General features: G+C 35.8%; 2 protein-coding genes across 4 annotated transcripts in view; both read left to right on the top strand.

Annotated features, from left to right (window-relative positions):
• The window catches only part of LOC107860354, a 28,608-nt gene extending 15,606 nt beyond the window's left edge, over positions 1-13,002 (top strand). Inside the window, exons 14-36 of one of the 3 annotated variants that reach the window (XM_016705675.2) lie at positions 635-783; positions 1,017-1,072; positions 1,165-1,378; positions 2,995-3,411; positions 3,482-3,759; positions 3,827-3,912; positions 3,994-4,080; positions 4,217-4,475; positions 4,564-5,001; positions 5,111-5,207; positions 6,148-6,470; positions 6,677-6,802; positions 6,932-7,099; positions 7,298-7,426; positions 7,546-7,635; positions 7,994-8,100; positions 8,181-8,329; positions 9,146-9,228; positions 9,312-9,407; positions 9,561-9,683; positions 9,833-9,916; positions 10,205-10,348; positions 10,709-13,002. In XM_016705675.2, coding sequence (XP_016561161.1) covers positions 635-783; positions 1,017-1,072; positions 1,165-1,378; positions 2,995-3,411; positions 3,482-3,759; positions 3,827-3,912; positions 3,994-4,080; positions 4,217-4,475; positions 4,564-5,001; positions 5,111-5,207; positions 6,148-6,470; positions 6,677-6,802; positions 6,932-7,099; positions 7,298-7,426; positions 7,546-7,635; positions 7,994-8,100; positions 8,181-8,329; positions 9,146-9,228; positions 9,312-9,407; positions 9,561-9,683; positions 9,833-9,916; positions 10,205-10,348; positions 10,709-11,032 — 4,027 coding nt within the window. In that variant the 3' untranslated portion in view covers positions 11,033-13,002. Of the gene's footprint in view, positions 1-634; positions 784-1,016; positions 1,073-1,164; positions 1,379-2,994; positions 3,412-3,481; positions 3,760-3,826; positions 3,913-3,958; positions 4,081-4,216; positions 4,476-4,563; positions 5,002-5,110; positions 5,208-6,147; positions 6,471-6,676; positions 6,803-6,931; positions 7,100-7,297; positions 7,427-7,545; positions 7,636-7,993; positions 8,101-8,180; positions 8,330-9,145; positions 9,229-9,293; positions 9,408-9,560; positions 9,684-9,832; positions 9,917-10,204; positions 10,349-10,708 lie in introns of those variants that run through there. The other 2 variants (XM_016705677.2, XR_007052535.1) reach the window with 2 other exon arrangements.
• On the top strand, positions 12,432-12,821 carry LOC107861406. The gene has a single exon (XM_016706744.2). It carries the CDS (start codon positions 12,432-12,434, stop codon positions 12,702-12,704), a length of 273 nt encoding a protein of 90 aa, XP_016562230.1. The 3' UTR covers positions 12,705-12,821.
• Positions 13,003-14,857: the final 1,855 nt, after the last annotated feature.

The raw sequence follows: 14,857 nt of genomic DNA on the forward strand, positions 1-14,857 counted from the left end.
CTACAAACTTGACCTGTTACAGCTGGATCAGATGGGAGTTTAATATGTCATATGCCATGCAAAGATTGTGGATGTTCTAATTGCCCTTTGTGCAATTTTAGGATAGCAAAGTTGTTTCTTGTTTGAATTCCTTCTCTTTATTTTATCTCGATATCTTCTATTTAACTCAGCTTCTCCGACGGAATACATGCAATAAGTTTTTTGTAGCATGTGGCTATTGTGCTTATGCTATACTTGGTAGTTATACACCTGCCCCCAATCTTGAGCCTACATTCGCAACGCACAGCTCTGTTTCACCCATTCTCGATACAAGATAGCACCAGATTAATAGATTATGAGACAGAAAGTGCATGATGTATGTGTTAACATATTATGAAACAGAAAGTGCATGATGTATGTGTATGTCTGGAATATGTTTTTTTTATTTGCTGCTGACATTTTCAATTGTGTTTCACATTTATACTGAGTAAGCTCCACTGTCCTGGCCTTGTATGTACATAATATCCTTTCACGATTTTCCTTTTTATGTTTGAAAAGTTAATCACGGTGTTTTCATTTGTATATTTGCCTTTGTTCAGCTATTTAGATTTAACTCGTACTCATCATTTGAGGAGCCTAACTCTTTGTCTGTAAGGCACATGGCTTTGGCAAATCGACCTCCGGAAGCATCATTTTTCTCTATCCAGCTTATGGAGCGAGGATTACTCTCTACTTCTATTCTTCATCTTTCGCTGTTGGAAACCCAGTTATTTGCATGGAGACCACGTATAGTATCTCTGCAAGGTGCTTCAGGCTGTTCTTCCTCAATTTGTTCTTTAACAAAAATATAAATTTTGCACTACCTGATTTCATGAATTGTTAAGACTTGGTTTTGGGTTAGATGACATCACCAAGTGAGATAAATGACTTTGCTATAGCTAATAACGATTATAGAAACTAATACTAGTTCTTTGCGCATTTTCAATGATTTCAAACTTGAGCTTACTAAAGTTATTTGATTTTCCGCTATTAATCAGAGTCAAAAACTTTCCCTGGTCCATTTCTTGTGGCTGAAGTTTCACCCAGGACTGAGGTACCTCAGCTGATTCTTTTTAAGAAGGAAATCCAGGCTTGACTAACTTAATGTTCTTATGGGTTTTCATTCCTCTTTCTTGATTTTTGTAGGATTGCTTGTCAGTTGTTGTCTCTCCATTACTTAGGATACATAATGACACCGATTTCTCAATGGAGCTGCGTTTTCAACGTCCTCAGCATAAGGAAATTGATTATGCTTCTGTGATGCTTAAGGCCGGGGACACATTTGACGATTCTATGGCAGCCTTTGGTGCCATAAATCTCTCTGGAGAACGAAAGAAGACGCTAAATTCTTTGAGTGTTGGTATGTTTCAAGCATATTTCCCCTCTTTCAATTTTTGATATAGAAATTGCCTGCCTTCGAGAAAAAGAACTTTATGGAGTTGTTTCTGATGTCAAAAATATTACCTTTCTAGACGAAGTCGAAATTTTTACTCCTATGTAGACTCTCACATAAGAGAAGGGATATCTTGTCTAGACTCCTCAATGGGGCTAAAATCTGCCATCTCTAATAATTTTCAGCAAATTGCAAATTCTGAAAATTTGTCCCCAAAAAGAAGTTCTGAACTGGAAATCTACGAACCCATGAAATTGAATGAGTATAATAAAGACTTTAAATAGGTGAAAATGACCAAACTTTTTATTGCAAACAAAGATATACTAGCCTCAAAAGTTTACTTGTTATCTGAACTTATTTTTACTAGTAATCGAGATGAACCTGAGCTATAGCCTCTGTGCATGGCACTTCTGCAGAAGAACTTAAGCCTAAGAATGAATTTTGTGTGTACACATCACATTCTAGACTGCTCAAGGAATTTAGAGTGGTAGCAGGAGCTAAATTCAGTTGTTCTATACTACCTAGACTTTTATATTAGCTCATAATTCTGCTTGAATATATTCTTGCAACAATTTACTGTGTGGATAGGGCTTTTGCTTAATTATGCATCTCTCTTTGGCAGGGAACACTAGCTTGATGGCATGTGACACCTTGGCTCCCAAAAAAAATTTAACATATTCTTTGTTAAGTTTTAATAGATTCAAGTATATAAATTGTGCTCTGTTCTGATATAAGAAAATTTGGAAACTTTAAAATGCACAAAAGGAAAGTCTTAGAGCAAAAACTGCTGAGTTTACCTAAGTATTTCCGTACCTCTTAAAGTGAAATGCGCAAAAAAGCAACAACGTCCAGGGCTTGAAGCGAAAGGTGAAAAGGGAAAGTGCACATCTCTTTCAAGTGAAACACATAATTTAAAAAAAAATAAAAAAATACCAAACTACTATAATAACCAAAGTTCAGTCAAATAACTATTTTCAACATCTAAAAATGACGAGGCAAGTTTAGCCAACTCTGATCAAAGGAACAAACACTTCTCTTTTGGGTCACTTTGCGCGTCATTGTTTGAAGCACATACGTCTCTGAAGCACATGGCTTAACTCATGAAGCGATAACCCCTCGCTTCTCATCGCTACATTGCTTTAAACAACAAAGGGATGGCTTTTCATAACACTGATTATTGCAAATGGCTCCTACTTTTTTCGCTCTTATCAGCTAATTACTTAAACCTTTGTCCAACTTAATGGCTCAATTGCTTCTGGAAACCATGATAGATCTGATGGTTTAATAGGATGAAGACTAAAGATGCTTTGGAGGTTATGATGTTAAAAACTCGGTTCTCATAAAAAAAGAATATAGCAATAGGCTAAGGCTCAGCTAATCCTGTCGTAAAAATACTAGATTTCTGTCTTCCCCTATAATAAATGTGCAATGTTAAATTCTCTCGTCATTTTACTTAGTTTGGACATAGTTGATGTTCTGTTACAGCTGATAAGCACTTGCTTATACAAGCCAGCTATTGATACCCCTTGATCTCTGAATATGTTTCTATCAAGGAAATGCTGATGTTAGAAATTAATTTGCAGGTAACTTCCTGTTTTCTTTTAGACCTGAAGTTACAGATGACTTAACACATTTTGAGAATCCATCAGCTTGCTGGTCTGATTATCTTAGAGGTGGAAAGCCTGTTCGATTATCTGGGATATTTGATAAACTAACTTACCAAGTGCGGAAAGCATTTTCTTTTCAATCAATGAAATATTCCTTAAGTACAGCACATTGTGATATTAGTTCAGGGGATGAACGAGTTGCAAAGATTCATTTTCTGATCGAAAGCATTGGGAAAGATGTACCTATCATATATCCAGATAACTTTGGATATGCGCGTGTAGATAAAAGTTCACCAGTTGCCTTGCAAGAGCAGAAAGAAATCTTTCTGCTTCCTACTGTCCGCTTCTCCAACTTCTTAGATATGGAGATTCATGTCAAACTTAATGATACAGGTAATAGAAAAATAATTCTGATTCCAATGTTAGTTGATGCATTTTATTACTAACTTTTGCTTTTGTACAGGCCTGCCATCTACTAATAATATCGACTGCATATGCAATGAGGCAACTATTCCCTCTGGGTCGTCTGTTAACTTATATGCAAATCCTGCTGCAATTTATTTCATTGTAACCTTAACTTCATTTGGTACAAGCTGCAAACCAATCAATAGTAGTGACAGTGCAAGAAGGCTGCAGAAGCGCAAAACTAAAGTTCACTTTTTGGATATCGATTTAGATTTTGGAAATGGGAAGTATTTTGCATTACTAAGATTATCTCGTGGACTAAGAGGGATATTGGAGGTAACTTTCCTGCTTAGCGGCTTATTACCTTATGACTAGGTGTTAAATTTGTCTCTTGTGTCTGCAGGCTGCTGTTTTTACTTCTTACACCTTGGAGAATTATACCGAATTTTCTTTGTTTTGTTTTCCTGCAAATAATAAGCTTGTTGCTAGGTAATCTTCGATCCTAGATGATTTGTAATTTTTTCATTTGGCTCAGATTTGTCCTTTGCTGAATGATACTATTATATCCAGGCATGAGGTGGAAAATATTGCTTCCCAGGTGTCTCCAGAATTAGGATATTATCTTCCTCCGAGATCAATAAAATCATGGTTCAGCAAGTAAATTTTTTCTACTTTAATTCTCTAGTTCCAGCTTTGTTGAGTCTATATTGTCTCTCCTTTTCCATCTATCAGCGGTTATGAACCGTAGGCATAACGATTTTGACCCTGCATGTTTCCTGCTTACCATTGCTAGATGCCACAAGGTGCACATCACCCTCTTGGATGAGAGAGCTTCTAAAGCAACCTTGGACTTGGATGCTTTATCAGGCCTTACGGGGCTGAACCTTGAAGTGGAAGGACAATATGGTTCCAAAACTGTTACGAAGTTAGGAGTCTCTTTGAAACCATCTGTTGGCAAAGTAGTTCCACTGCAGGTTGTATCAATGTATCCCAGATATGTCATACTAAATGAGTCAGACGAAATAATCAATGTCCGTCAATGTTTTTTGGAGGTTTGTCTTTGTTGTAGTTTTCTGTTGCTAGCTTTCACTTGCTGTGTTAAACTGGTACAGTTGAGGACTAAATCCATTTTTGTATTAGGAGGATGGCACTGACGCAATTGTTACACTCAACAGTAAACAAAGAGCAGCATTAACTTTGAGAAGTAGAAGTGAGATGACAGCAATGAAAAGAAACACCTTCTTAGAGAATTTTCTTAAAAAACATGCAAAATCCCAGAATGATTCATCATTTTTTGTTCAATTTCAACCAAATAAGGCCAATTCCTCCTGGTCAGGACCAGTTTGTATTGCTTCACTTGGACGATTTTTTCTTAAATTTAAGAAGTCGTCTGAGTATTCCGTTCAACAATCAGATCTTGCAACTCAGCATAATTCAGACATGTGTGAATTTGCCACTGTTCATGTGGTTGAAGATGGTCCTACAATTGTATTACGCTTCTGTTGGCCAGCAAATATGGACCTGCCTTACCGGATTGAGAACCGCTTGGAAAATACTTCTATTACATATTATCAGAAGGTTTTGCATCTCTTTTCATTGTTTTCAATGCTTTGACCTTGCAAGTTGCAACATATTGTCAGCATGCAATTAATTCTTATTGTGTTCCTTTATTTTTGTGAACCTTCAGGGTTTAATAGAGCCGGAGATTTTGCCATCTGGAAGTAATGTTGGCTATGTCTGGGAAAACCTGACACTTGCTCATAAGCTTGTTGTCCAGATTGACGGTAGCTGTTAACCTCTTAAAACCTTCACTAGAACAGATACTGTAGAAGTTTAATTGCATATACTGATGATGCACGATCATTATTTTAGTCTCTTTTTTTTTCACAGTTAAGATTAGTTTGTTGTGGGATTTCACTAGGTATGTTGTTGTTGTAAGATTATTTTGTTATATTTTTATACATTGATTTTGTATCGTCTAAACCATCTCATCCAAAAGTTCTACCTGTTAGAATGTAAATGCTTTTCTATTTGCTTTTGAATTATTTGATTAGTATAGTTATAAAACAGTGTCTTATCCGAACTCGTATTAAAAATTGAATTTCAAAGTTTTATTAAAAGATAATACGATTCTGTCAAAAGTGGTAATTTATCAATAACAATCAACTAATATGTTTCAGTCCCAAACTAGTTAGGGTCACCTATATATGAATCCTCCACATTTATTCCTTTCATTCTGCTGCTATGCTTAATAATATGTCTTTAAGGCAAGGGGTTTTCTCTAACAAGAGGATAACCTTACACTACCATTTAAGTCTTTAACTAGATCAAAAGGACTCTTAGTGCAACTGTGACAACGACAACTAAGCTTTAATCTTCACTAGTTGATATCATTACTAAGCTTTAATCTTCACTAGTTGATATCGCCTATACGGACCATTTCTCATAAAAATTATAGCCAGGGAAATGAAGAATTAGCTGCGCTCTCTGTTGATTGGAGGTACAGTTTTCACCTTTTGTGATGGCAAGTACTTGTCTGTTCACTTGTGTATGTATTGTTTTTGGTTTTAAATGAAGAATCAGCTGTGCTCTGTGCTTGATTGGAGGTACTGTTTATACTTTTTGTGATGGGAAGTTCTTGTCTTGTTTACTTGTGTATGTATTATTATTTTTTCAACTTTGTATGACTGTATCATCTTATTTTTGTTAATTTTTATCTTACAGCTGTACATCTACAACGTGAAATAAACTTGGATAAAGTGCGTGAATGGAAACCATTTTACAGAATTAAGCAACAGAGAGGTTTAGGGTTCCACTTACCTCTGGAAAAGAAGCCAGAAGATCCAAAAAAGAATTGGTATGGGCAATTAACTGGCATGGAGATCATTAAGCTGGGTTATGAAGTATATGCAGAGGGCTTGACTAGGGTTCTGAGGATTTGTGAGTTTTCTGATAGACGAAGAGAGGACACTTCATTCCATTCCTGCACAAAGATGCAGCTACGAATCTCCTATTTTGCAATTCAATTACTGGAACGTGCAAAGCAAGTAAGTCTATGATTATTTTTATTTTTTGCCATCATTGTGTCCTTAACCACTTTCATAGAACTGCTTGATTCTTCCATTAACAGTTTCAATGTCCTCAAGAGAATTGATTTTTCTGAAATAAATAATCCTTTTTATATGCATCTCTTACTTGCTTAAAAGATAGCTCATTTACCTGATGTTCATATTCGCCTTTCAACCTACTGAAGGATGTAGTTGACAAGGATAAGAGCAATGCATTGATCTATAATCCAATCATTATGGCAAGACTAAATAGGATAGACTTTGATGCCATGTTTGCTGAAAAGCACAAGCTCAACCATCTCAGGGTACAGGTAATCTTCTCTTCTGGGATTTATATTCATTTCTGTGGTGGTTATCGTCTGCCCCGAGTCTGGTTCTGGTGACTTGGTTGATGGTATTCTTATCCTAAAGCTGCTAATGTCTCTGTAATCACGATGCAGTCACTGAGTGTGGAGCCTAAGTGGGTTGGAGCTCCTTTTGCATCAATGCTTCGGAGGCACCAAATAGAAAATATTGACACAAATGACCGTGTCCTTCGTGTTGGACTTGTTCTAGCTTCATCAAGTTCTAGTGTCAAACATGTCCAACACTTATCAATTGTTCTTCAGGTAATACTGTGCTGTACATAAATACTGCATGAATCTTTTCTCTGGTACTATTATATTCTTGTACAACCTTCAACTGCTTTGGCAGGGACATTAAAATGCCTTTAACATAACGTTCCAAGATCGATAAGGAATTGACGTGTGACTGGATCGTTGTCATATTGTTTGGTCCATCTTGATATCGCTGATTTTTCTTTGCAGCCCCTTGATTTCAATCTGGATGAAGAGACATTAATGAGAATCGTTCCTTTCTGGAGAACATCCCTCAGCGATACAAATACTCCAAGTCAAAAGTATTATATTGATCATTTTGAGATCCATCCCGTTAAGGTGTCTGCAGAACTTTGGTTTCACTATACCCCCCTCCCCAGAGAAGTTGTTTTTACGCGGAGGAGGAAATTTAAGTCACGGAATTAACTCGCTTTTCTTTCCTGTAAATGTTGCTGAAGGTTATGGCGAGCTTTCTTCCAGGGGAATCTTATGCTAACTATAGCTCCACGCAGGAGACACTAAGATCTTTACTTCACAGTGTTATAAAGGTCTGATACATAGTACTTCCTCTGTCCCATTTACATGACACCATTTGAGTGGAATTGAGTTTAATATGTTAAAATGGCTTGTACATCACATTAAGATAGTAGTTGAATAGCTTCAGAAAGAACATACCACGCCAAAGTTCACATTTGGCTGGTTAAATAAATTGTATTCTTGAAACTTGTGATAGTTGTAAACAACTACTAGGATGATGTCAACTTGTCCCAGGACGTAAGAGTAAAATGTCAATTGACGAGGGAATATTCAAATACCGTACAGTTGTTCACTTACTATTTGAGCAAAGGTTTGTTCTTGATTTTACCTGTGGTGTAACATTCTGTCTCTGATATCTGCAATTTTTAGATACCTCCCGTAAAAAATATGACTGTAGAGCTCAATGGCATCCTTGTAACTCATGCATTGGTGACTTTGCGGGAGTTGTCGATTAAATGTGCCCAACATTATTCCTGGTAAGCCTGTATTTACTTGTATGGCTTATGTTCTCAGTGATTATTATTTATTAGTAGCTGAAAATTGCCATTCACTCTAGGTATGCAATGAGAGCAGTCTACATTGCAAAGGGAAGTCCCTTGCTGCCACCGGCTTTTGCTTCTATATTTGATGACTTAGCTTCATCATCTCTTGATGTTTTCTTTGATCCTTCTACTGGTCATCTTAATCTTCCTGGCCTCACCATTGGTATGCCGTTGAAAACTCTGAAATCTTTTGCTTACTGCTTGGTGCATCCATGTTTAAACTTTAGATGAATATTTCCCAGTTACACTACCTGTGCTTCCATGGAGAAGCATTTGTGTGGTTAATCTCCTTTGATGCATTGGTGCTTTTATGGGGTCTTTTGTTGCAGCGCCTATCGAATTTGCCTGTGCAGCAGAGTACAAGGAAACAAATACTCCATGTGAAATTTTAAAGAAAACTTTGTGTTTTAATGGAGAGTATTTGAATGTTACTATCTTCTAATTTTGGGTAACATGCCGTAGCAAGATTTGCTTCTTAGCAGAAATGATCTTCTTGTGATGGGTGCTGTTTCTGTACACCATAAATCTTGTCAGAACTGAAACTTGTTTATAACAAAGTTATCTTGCTAAAGTGGTGGATTAGGCAGGCGAATGAAAGTAGCTCGTCTATCAAGGCAAAACCAGGAATTACTAACTCCGCGCATTTTCTTGAGCGCCATGATGTAGAAAGTTCTGTGAATTTGGATGTTTACTGAGATAATTTGTAACTTAATCCAACCTGATAACTAGAACAAATTTAGATCAAGGAGAATTTCCAAACCATCAAAATTGTTCAAACATTTGAATTCCAGTGCAAATAGATTATAGGATGTCAGGACTTCTAATGATGTCGACTGTTTTTCCGGTCCAATGTGCTTTATAGTGAAGAATTAGGATGACAATTGTTGCAGGTCTCTTGGAATTTCCTGGCAAGTATGTGTTTTCCCATTTCTTTATATATGTTGCCTTATAAAAGTCTCTGCTTACTTTTTGGATGAAGGTACTTTCAAACTCATTAGTAAGTGTATTGATAATAAAGGGTTTTCTGGAACAAAAAGATACTTTGGTGATCTAGGGAAAACTGTAAGTTATATATTTTAGTTAAGGTTGTTTTGTTGGTTGATTTGCAATTGTCTGTGACACTGCAGAGGCTGTTTCTTATGCAGTTAAAGTCAGCAGGATCAAATATCTTGTTTGCTGCCGTCACTGAAATATCAGACTCGGTTCTGAAAGGAGCAGAAGCTAGTGGTTTAAATGGAATGGTAAGAATATCTGATCTAATAGCATTCCAAATACTGTAACTACTAAGTTCCAACTTGAAATGTTCAATTAACCTGGATCTAGGGCTGAGTTAGGCTTTCTTTCAGATTGTAATTTGGCTCTGTCATCCAAATCAATTCATGTGTTCTTTCTAGGTGAATGGTTTTCATCAAGGAATACTTAAATTGGCAATGGAACCTACACTACTGGGGAGTGCTTTCATGGAAGGTGGCCCTGATCGAAAAATTAGGCTTGATCGAAATCCTGGGGTTGATGAGGTATGATGCATTCACGGCGATGATTGCTTATCCATCTCAACTTCTTTCTGAAGAGATAACAGCTTTACTGTCTTTTCATATCTAGTGTGTGTTTGTGAGGTTATTGTTATTATAGCATCAAATTAGTGACCCTTTTGATTGTGATGCAGCTGTACATTGAAGGATATCTGCAAGCTATGTTAGATACATTGTATAAACAAGAATACCTGAGAGTCAGAGTCATTGACAACCAGGTAACTGAACTATGTTCTCAGGGTGTGTGTTTGGTTTGCCCTTTTTAAAAATATGTCACAATTGATAACTTGTAGCACTGTTTTTAATTTACTTATTAGTATTCTACGGCTGAAAAATTCTAGCACTGTAGCTACCTTCTTCATGAAACTAAAGTGTTTTGTCAGAGCTATAGTAAAATTAGTAATACATGAGGGCATCGATAGCTTGCTTAGCCCCTATTTTTGTTTCATAGTAAATTAAGTGCAACATAAATTGCAAGTGGCTTTTATGTTCTTTATATTGTGAAGGTTATCCTCAAGAACCTACCACCAAGCACTTCTCTTATAGAGGAGATTGTGGAACGTGTGAAGGGATTTCTTGTCAGCAAAGCATTGTTGAAAGGAGATACTTCAGCAGCCTCTCCTTCCTTGCGTCACATTAGGGGGGAACGTGTGAGTATTACTTTTTTTTTCCCCTTTTCACTCTTTTATGCTCAGATAATTGTTTCTGGATGATTTTTGGGTCGACTTATGAATATTCCTGAATTGGATTTCATCACTTCATGTCTGTATTACTGGCCTTGAACATTTATTTTAGTATGATGATATTGCATACAATCTCCATGCTTCATTACTGATCAGTCATTCCTATTTACGGGCAGTCTTTGCATAAAGCACATTCTACTTGGTAATTTGAGGAATTTTGTCCTCTCAGATATCTTCAATTTTTTTTTTCCTTCGTATGCCCCAAAGAAAGATTACTTGCTCTTCTATTCTGTCGGTTTTGACATTTATTAGTGTTCATGGCTTTAGGAATGGAGAGTAGTACCAACAGTGCTGACCTTGTTTGAACACCTTTTTGTGAGTTTTGCGATTCGAGTGTTACGGAAGCAAGCTGGTAAAGCAGTAGGGAAAATGAATTGGAAGCAGAAAGTGGAAGCTGATGATCAGAAAGCCATTGTACCTGCACCTGGCCAAAAGTTCAACTTCATGTGGAAATGGGGAATTGGAAAGTTTGTTTTATCAGGGATACTAGCATATGTGGATGGACGATTATGTCGCTATATATCTAATCCTATAGCTAGAAGGATTGTTAGTGGCTTCTTATTAAGTTTCCTGGAGAGAAATGATGAATAACATTTTCTTTTTCTTGAGCTTTTTTGAGGGGAAAAAAATGGCTTAGTGCTTTTTATTCTTGCGGAAGGATAAAATATGGTCCTTCCCTTTCGTTTTTGTTAAGTGTGTTAATAATTTCTCTCTTTTGAAGCTTTGCCATATAATATCAATTTTCACGTGAGCTTGTCCCAAGTGATAAAAGTATCAGAGGTTTCCATGCGAAAATGGCAAGGGGCTTCAGCCTTCATTTTGTATGATTGATTCTGTTCGATTTGTTAAGTAATTTAAAAGGGGAAGAAATATCTCCAACACGAGTTAAAACAATTGTAATAAATTGAATATACAATAAAAACATATCTAATGTATAATAAATCAAGTATATTTTAAAAATTGCATCGGTGTTTAACAGTATTATTTTTTTAAAAAAAAATGTGGACGTGTCATTAGTGGTTAAAGTACAGAAATTTCAAATATGGGTACGTGTTTACATTTTTAAAATGAAGCAAAAGTCATCACACTAGTTGAAAAGTGTCTCACATCTCATTATATCTCCTTATATGATTTTAGGTAGAGCTAGATTTTGAAGTCAAGTTAGTTTCAATGTTTATTTCTTTATTAAAGAAACAAAAAGAATAATCACAATCTTGCATGCTTTAAAGCTGCTCAAGAATTTACCGCAGAAACTTCCTAACGCACGCCATGAAATTGAATAAAGTCGATGTCTGCGTGATAACTTCAATGAGTTACATTTATTTTTCTGTGAATTTATTCATAATATTAACAAGATATAAAAGTTCAAAATAAAAAACTTCAAAAGAACCGACTAAATGAGCTCAATGTTGAAGCACATAGATCTAAAATGACCAAAATAAAACTAGTGACCCAGCACACTGTTTCCAGTCCATTTCCATTCTCCTCCTCCTCCTTTCCCTTTCAACTCCTCAAGTAACAACATAATTGCCCCCTCAACCCTCTTCCACTTCAGGATAAGCATTACATTTGATCGTAGTATTATATTATGCTGACACTTTATCTGCTACTCGATAAGTTAAATAAATGTTTTTTGTCCCCACTCTTCCTATGTCTTGTTTATCAATTGACAGGCATATTTAGGACAATATTGGGGGTCTCTTATTACTTATATTATTTATATATCACCAATCCATTTGCAGTGATTTGCTACCATCTGACTAAATTCAGCCAAAAAATCTGAACATTCATAATAAAGAATCCACTTGCTAAAAATAAAACCATTGGAAGCCAAATACCCGTTAACTATTATAGGAGAAGACAAGAGACCCACAGAAACATTATCATCAAGAATGCTATTTATAGATTTAGTCCCACACTCCATTCTTCAACTTTCCTATACTTTTTTCTTGTGAGAACTATTAATATTACAATCCCATCCTAAGAAAATATGGCTTTCGCAATATCCAAAGAGTCCCAGAAGGTGAGTTTATCACATAATGATCATCATGAGAGAGAGAGTGGAAGTGCAGTAATAAGTAGCCAGCTCTATCTGAAGTCATCCCATCAAAATCTTGACAAAAATGTTGTGCTGAGGAGACTTCGTCAGCACAAGTGCTTGCAAAAAGTTCGTGCAAATTTAAAGACTGCATTGGACAGTTATTCAACGATGGATCATCAACACAAGTGGCTTGAACAAGGCGATGTTTTCTGCTCCCCTTAGTGTATTAATACACCCCTAAACATCCTTAGCTCTTTGTCTTCTACGACGGAGCCAGAATTTGAACCTTATGGATTCTGGATGCTAGGACATGATATCAAAGCTATTGGTTCTGTCGAATTCACATGTTATGTTATATACACGTACTACGTCCCGCCCCAAAATGTCTGAATCCTGCCTTGATGACTGAGCCAGGATCGGGGATTTGAAATTAGTGGGTTCAATTTTAAGGTTTTAGCATCGAACATTGTACTTTTGAATATTATGAGTTCAGAAATTTTAGTGTATATATTTGAACTAATGTCTCGTACTTTATGCTTTATGAAAACATGATAATTCCATCAAGACTAGATCCATTTTTTGCCTATACTAAAACAAAAAGGATCAACCCAGTATATAAATAAAAAGAAAAAATAAGAGCGCGCTACACGGATATTTTGGAATCAAATGCGACCTATTCATGATTCACGTGACCTATTGTAAATTGAAAAGTCAATAGTTTTGATTGCCTATTGCAGTTTATAGGCATAGGTATGGGTAGCACCTAGCTATTTGCTCTCTGTTAGCTGAAATAAGTAATCAGATTTTTAATTAGTTATAGAAACTCAATTTTGTTTGTAGTAATCAAATATGGAGTAGTTGTATCTATGGCAGAGAATGTGTGAAGGGATTTCTTGGGTTGAAAAGAGATTCTTCAACAATTTCTCGTTCCTCGTCTCACATAAAAGGAGAACGTGTGAGTATTATTATTATATTAATCTCATTTGATTTTTCAATTTCATTATACACTTGGTATGATATTAATGTTGCAGTGTAATGTTTAATTGTGTTAGGGATGGAGAGTCGTACCAACAATATAATGCTGACCAATTAATTGGAAGCCATTATATTGTACCAGTATCTGGACAAAAGCTCAACTTGGTGTGGAAATGGGGAATTGGAAAGTTTGGTCCGGTTATGTCACTATATATCTAACCCTATTGCTTCCTACTAAGTTTTCCTGATAGAAATGACAAATAAATTGTTATGTCACTACCATAGTTACAGTGACAAGTGTTAGTATTTCATAAAAGAATACATGATAGCCATTCTATTTAATTTGAAGTTAAACTTAGGCAAGCCAAACAAATACACATGATGTTGTAAAAGCGATTACGTTTGTAAAAACTTATGAATTTCATTTCAGTTACAACTCAAATAGAGATCTGAATAGGTTATCTGTGTGCAGTAGAGTTAAATGATGCCAATGTTCTATAGTAGGCCCATAGCGCGCTATAATTAAGGTCATGCGCAATCAGTTTTCCCTTTCCAACTTTTTTAAGTTTCAATACATTGGTCCCTCCCTCTTCCACCATTGCACTTGTTATTATATGCTTGATGACACTTCATTTGTTACTCCATAACATAAATAAAATGCTTTACAGACCACTCTTCCTATGGGGCACATTAATTTGGGATAAACTGGGAGTTGCTATTACTTATATATACCCACCAAGGACTATATATTTCACTGATTCCACTTGCTTAAACTAAAACCGGAGGAAGGGAACCCCAATTATGCGTTACTATTTAGAAGAAAACAGGAGAGTGCATGCCACTATACCCACAGAAATATTTGCTTCTACCATGCTATTTATAGATTTAGTCTCAACTCATTCATTCTTCCACTTTTCCATACCCCTTTTAACTTGTGAGGATTATTATTGATATATTCCAATCATTCAAAGCAACATGGCATTCGTTATATCTGATTTCCCCGTGTCTCTTTGGGCTTCTGGCTTATTTAAATGTCCCGAAGAAGTTCAAAATATGAAGAAAAATTCACCAAGGGGATTCAAAATCTACAATATATAGATATATATATATATAAAATTACTTTAATCATGTATTGATTGTATAATTTTTCGTTACGTTGAAGAGGGATTGAACAACCCCGGGCTCCGCCTCGGGCTAGACTTGAAGATAATTACGAGTTCAATTTTGAAATTATGGGTTTATAAATATCATAATTATTCTTGAAATTTTGGTAACTTTATATATATATATATATATATATATATATATATATATATATATATAATATAACTAGTATACGTACCCGCGCGATGCGCGGATAACTTCAAAGAAAGAAATCCACCAACACTTTTATCATGTAC

The sequence above is a fragment of the Capsicum annuum genome, chromosome 2 (assembly GCF_002878395.1).
Source record: "Capsicum annuum cultivar UCD-10X-F1 chromosome 2, UCD10Xv1.1, whole genome shotgun sequence".
Taxonomy (NCBI): Eukaryota; Viridiplantae; Streptophyta; class Magnoliopsida; order Solanales; family Solanaceae; genus Capsicum; species Capsicum annuum.

Excerpts from the sequence above, each read along its gene's own strand:
- LOC107861406 (XM_016706744.2), top strand. The coding sequence starts at position 12,432 with ATGGCTTTCGCAATATCCAAAGAGTCCCAGAAGGTGAGTTTATCACAT.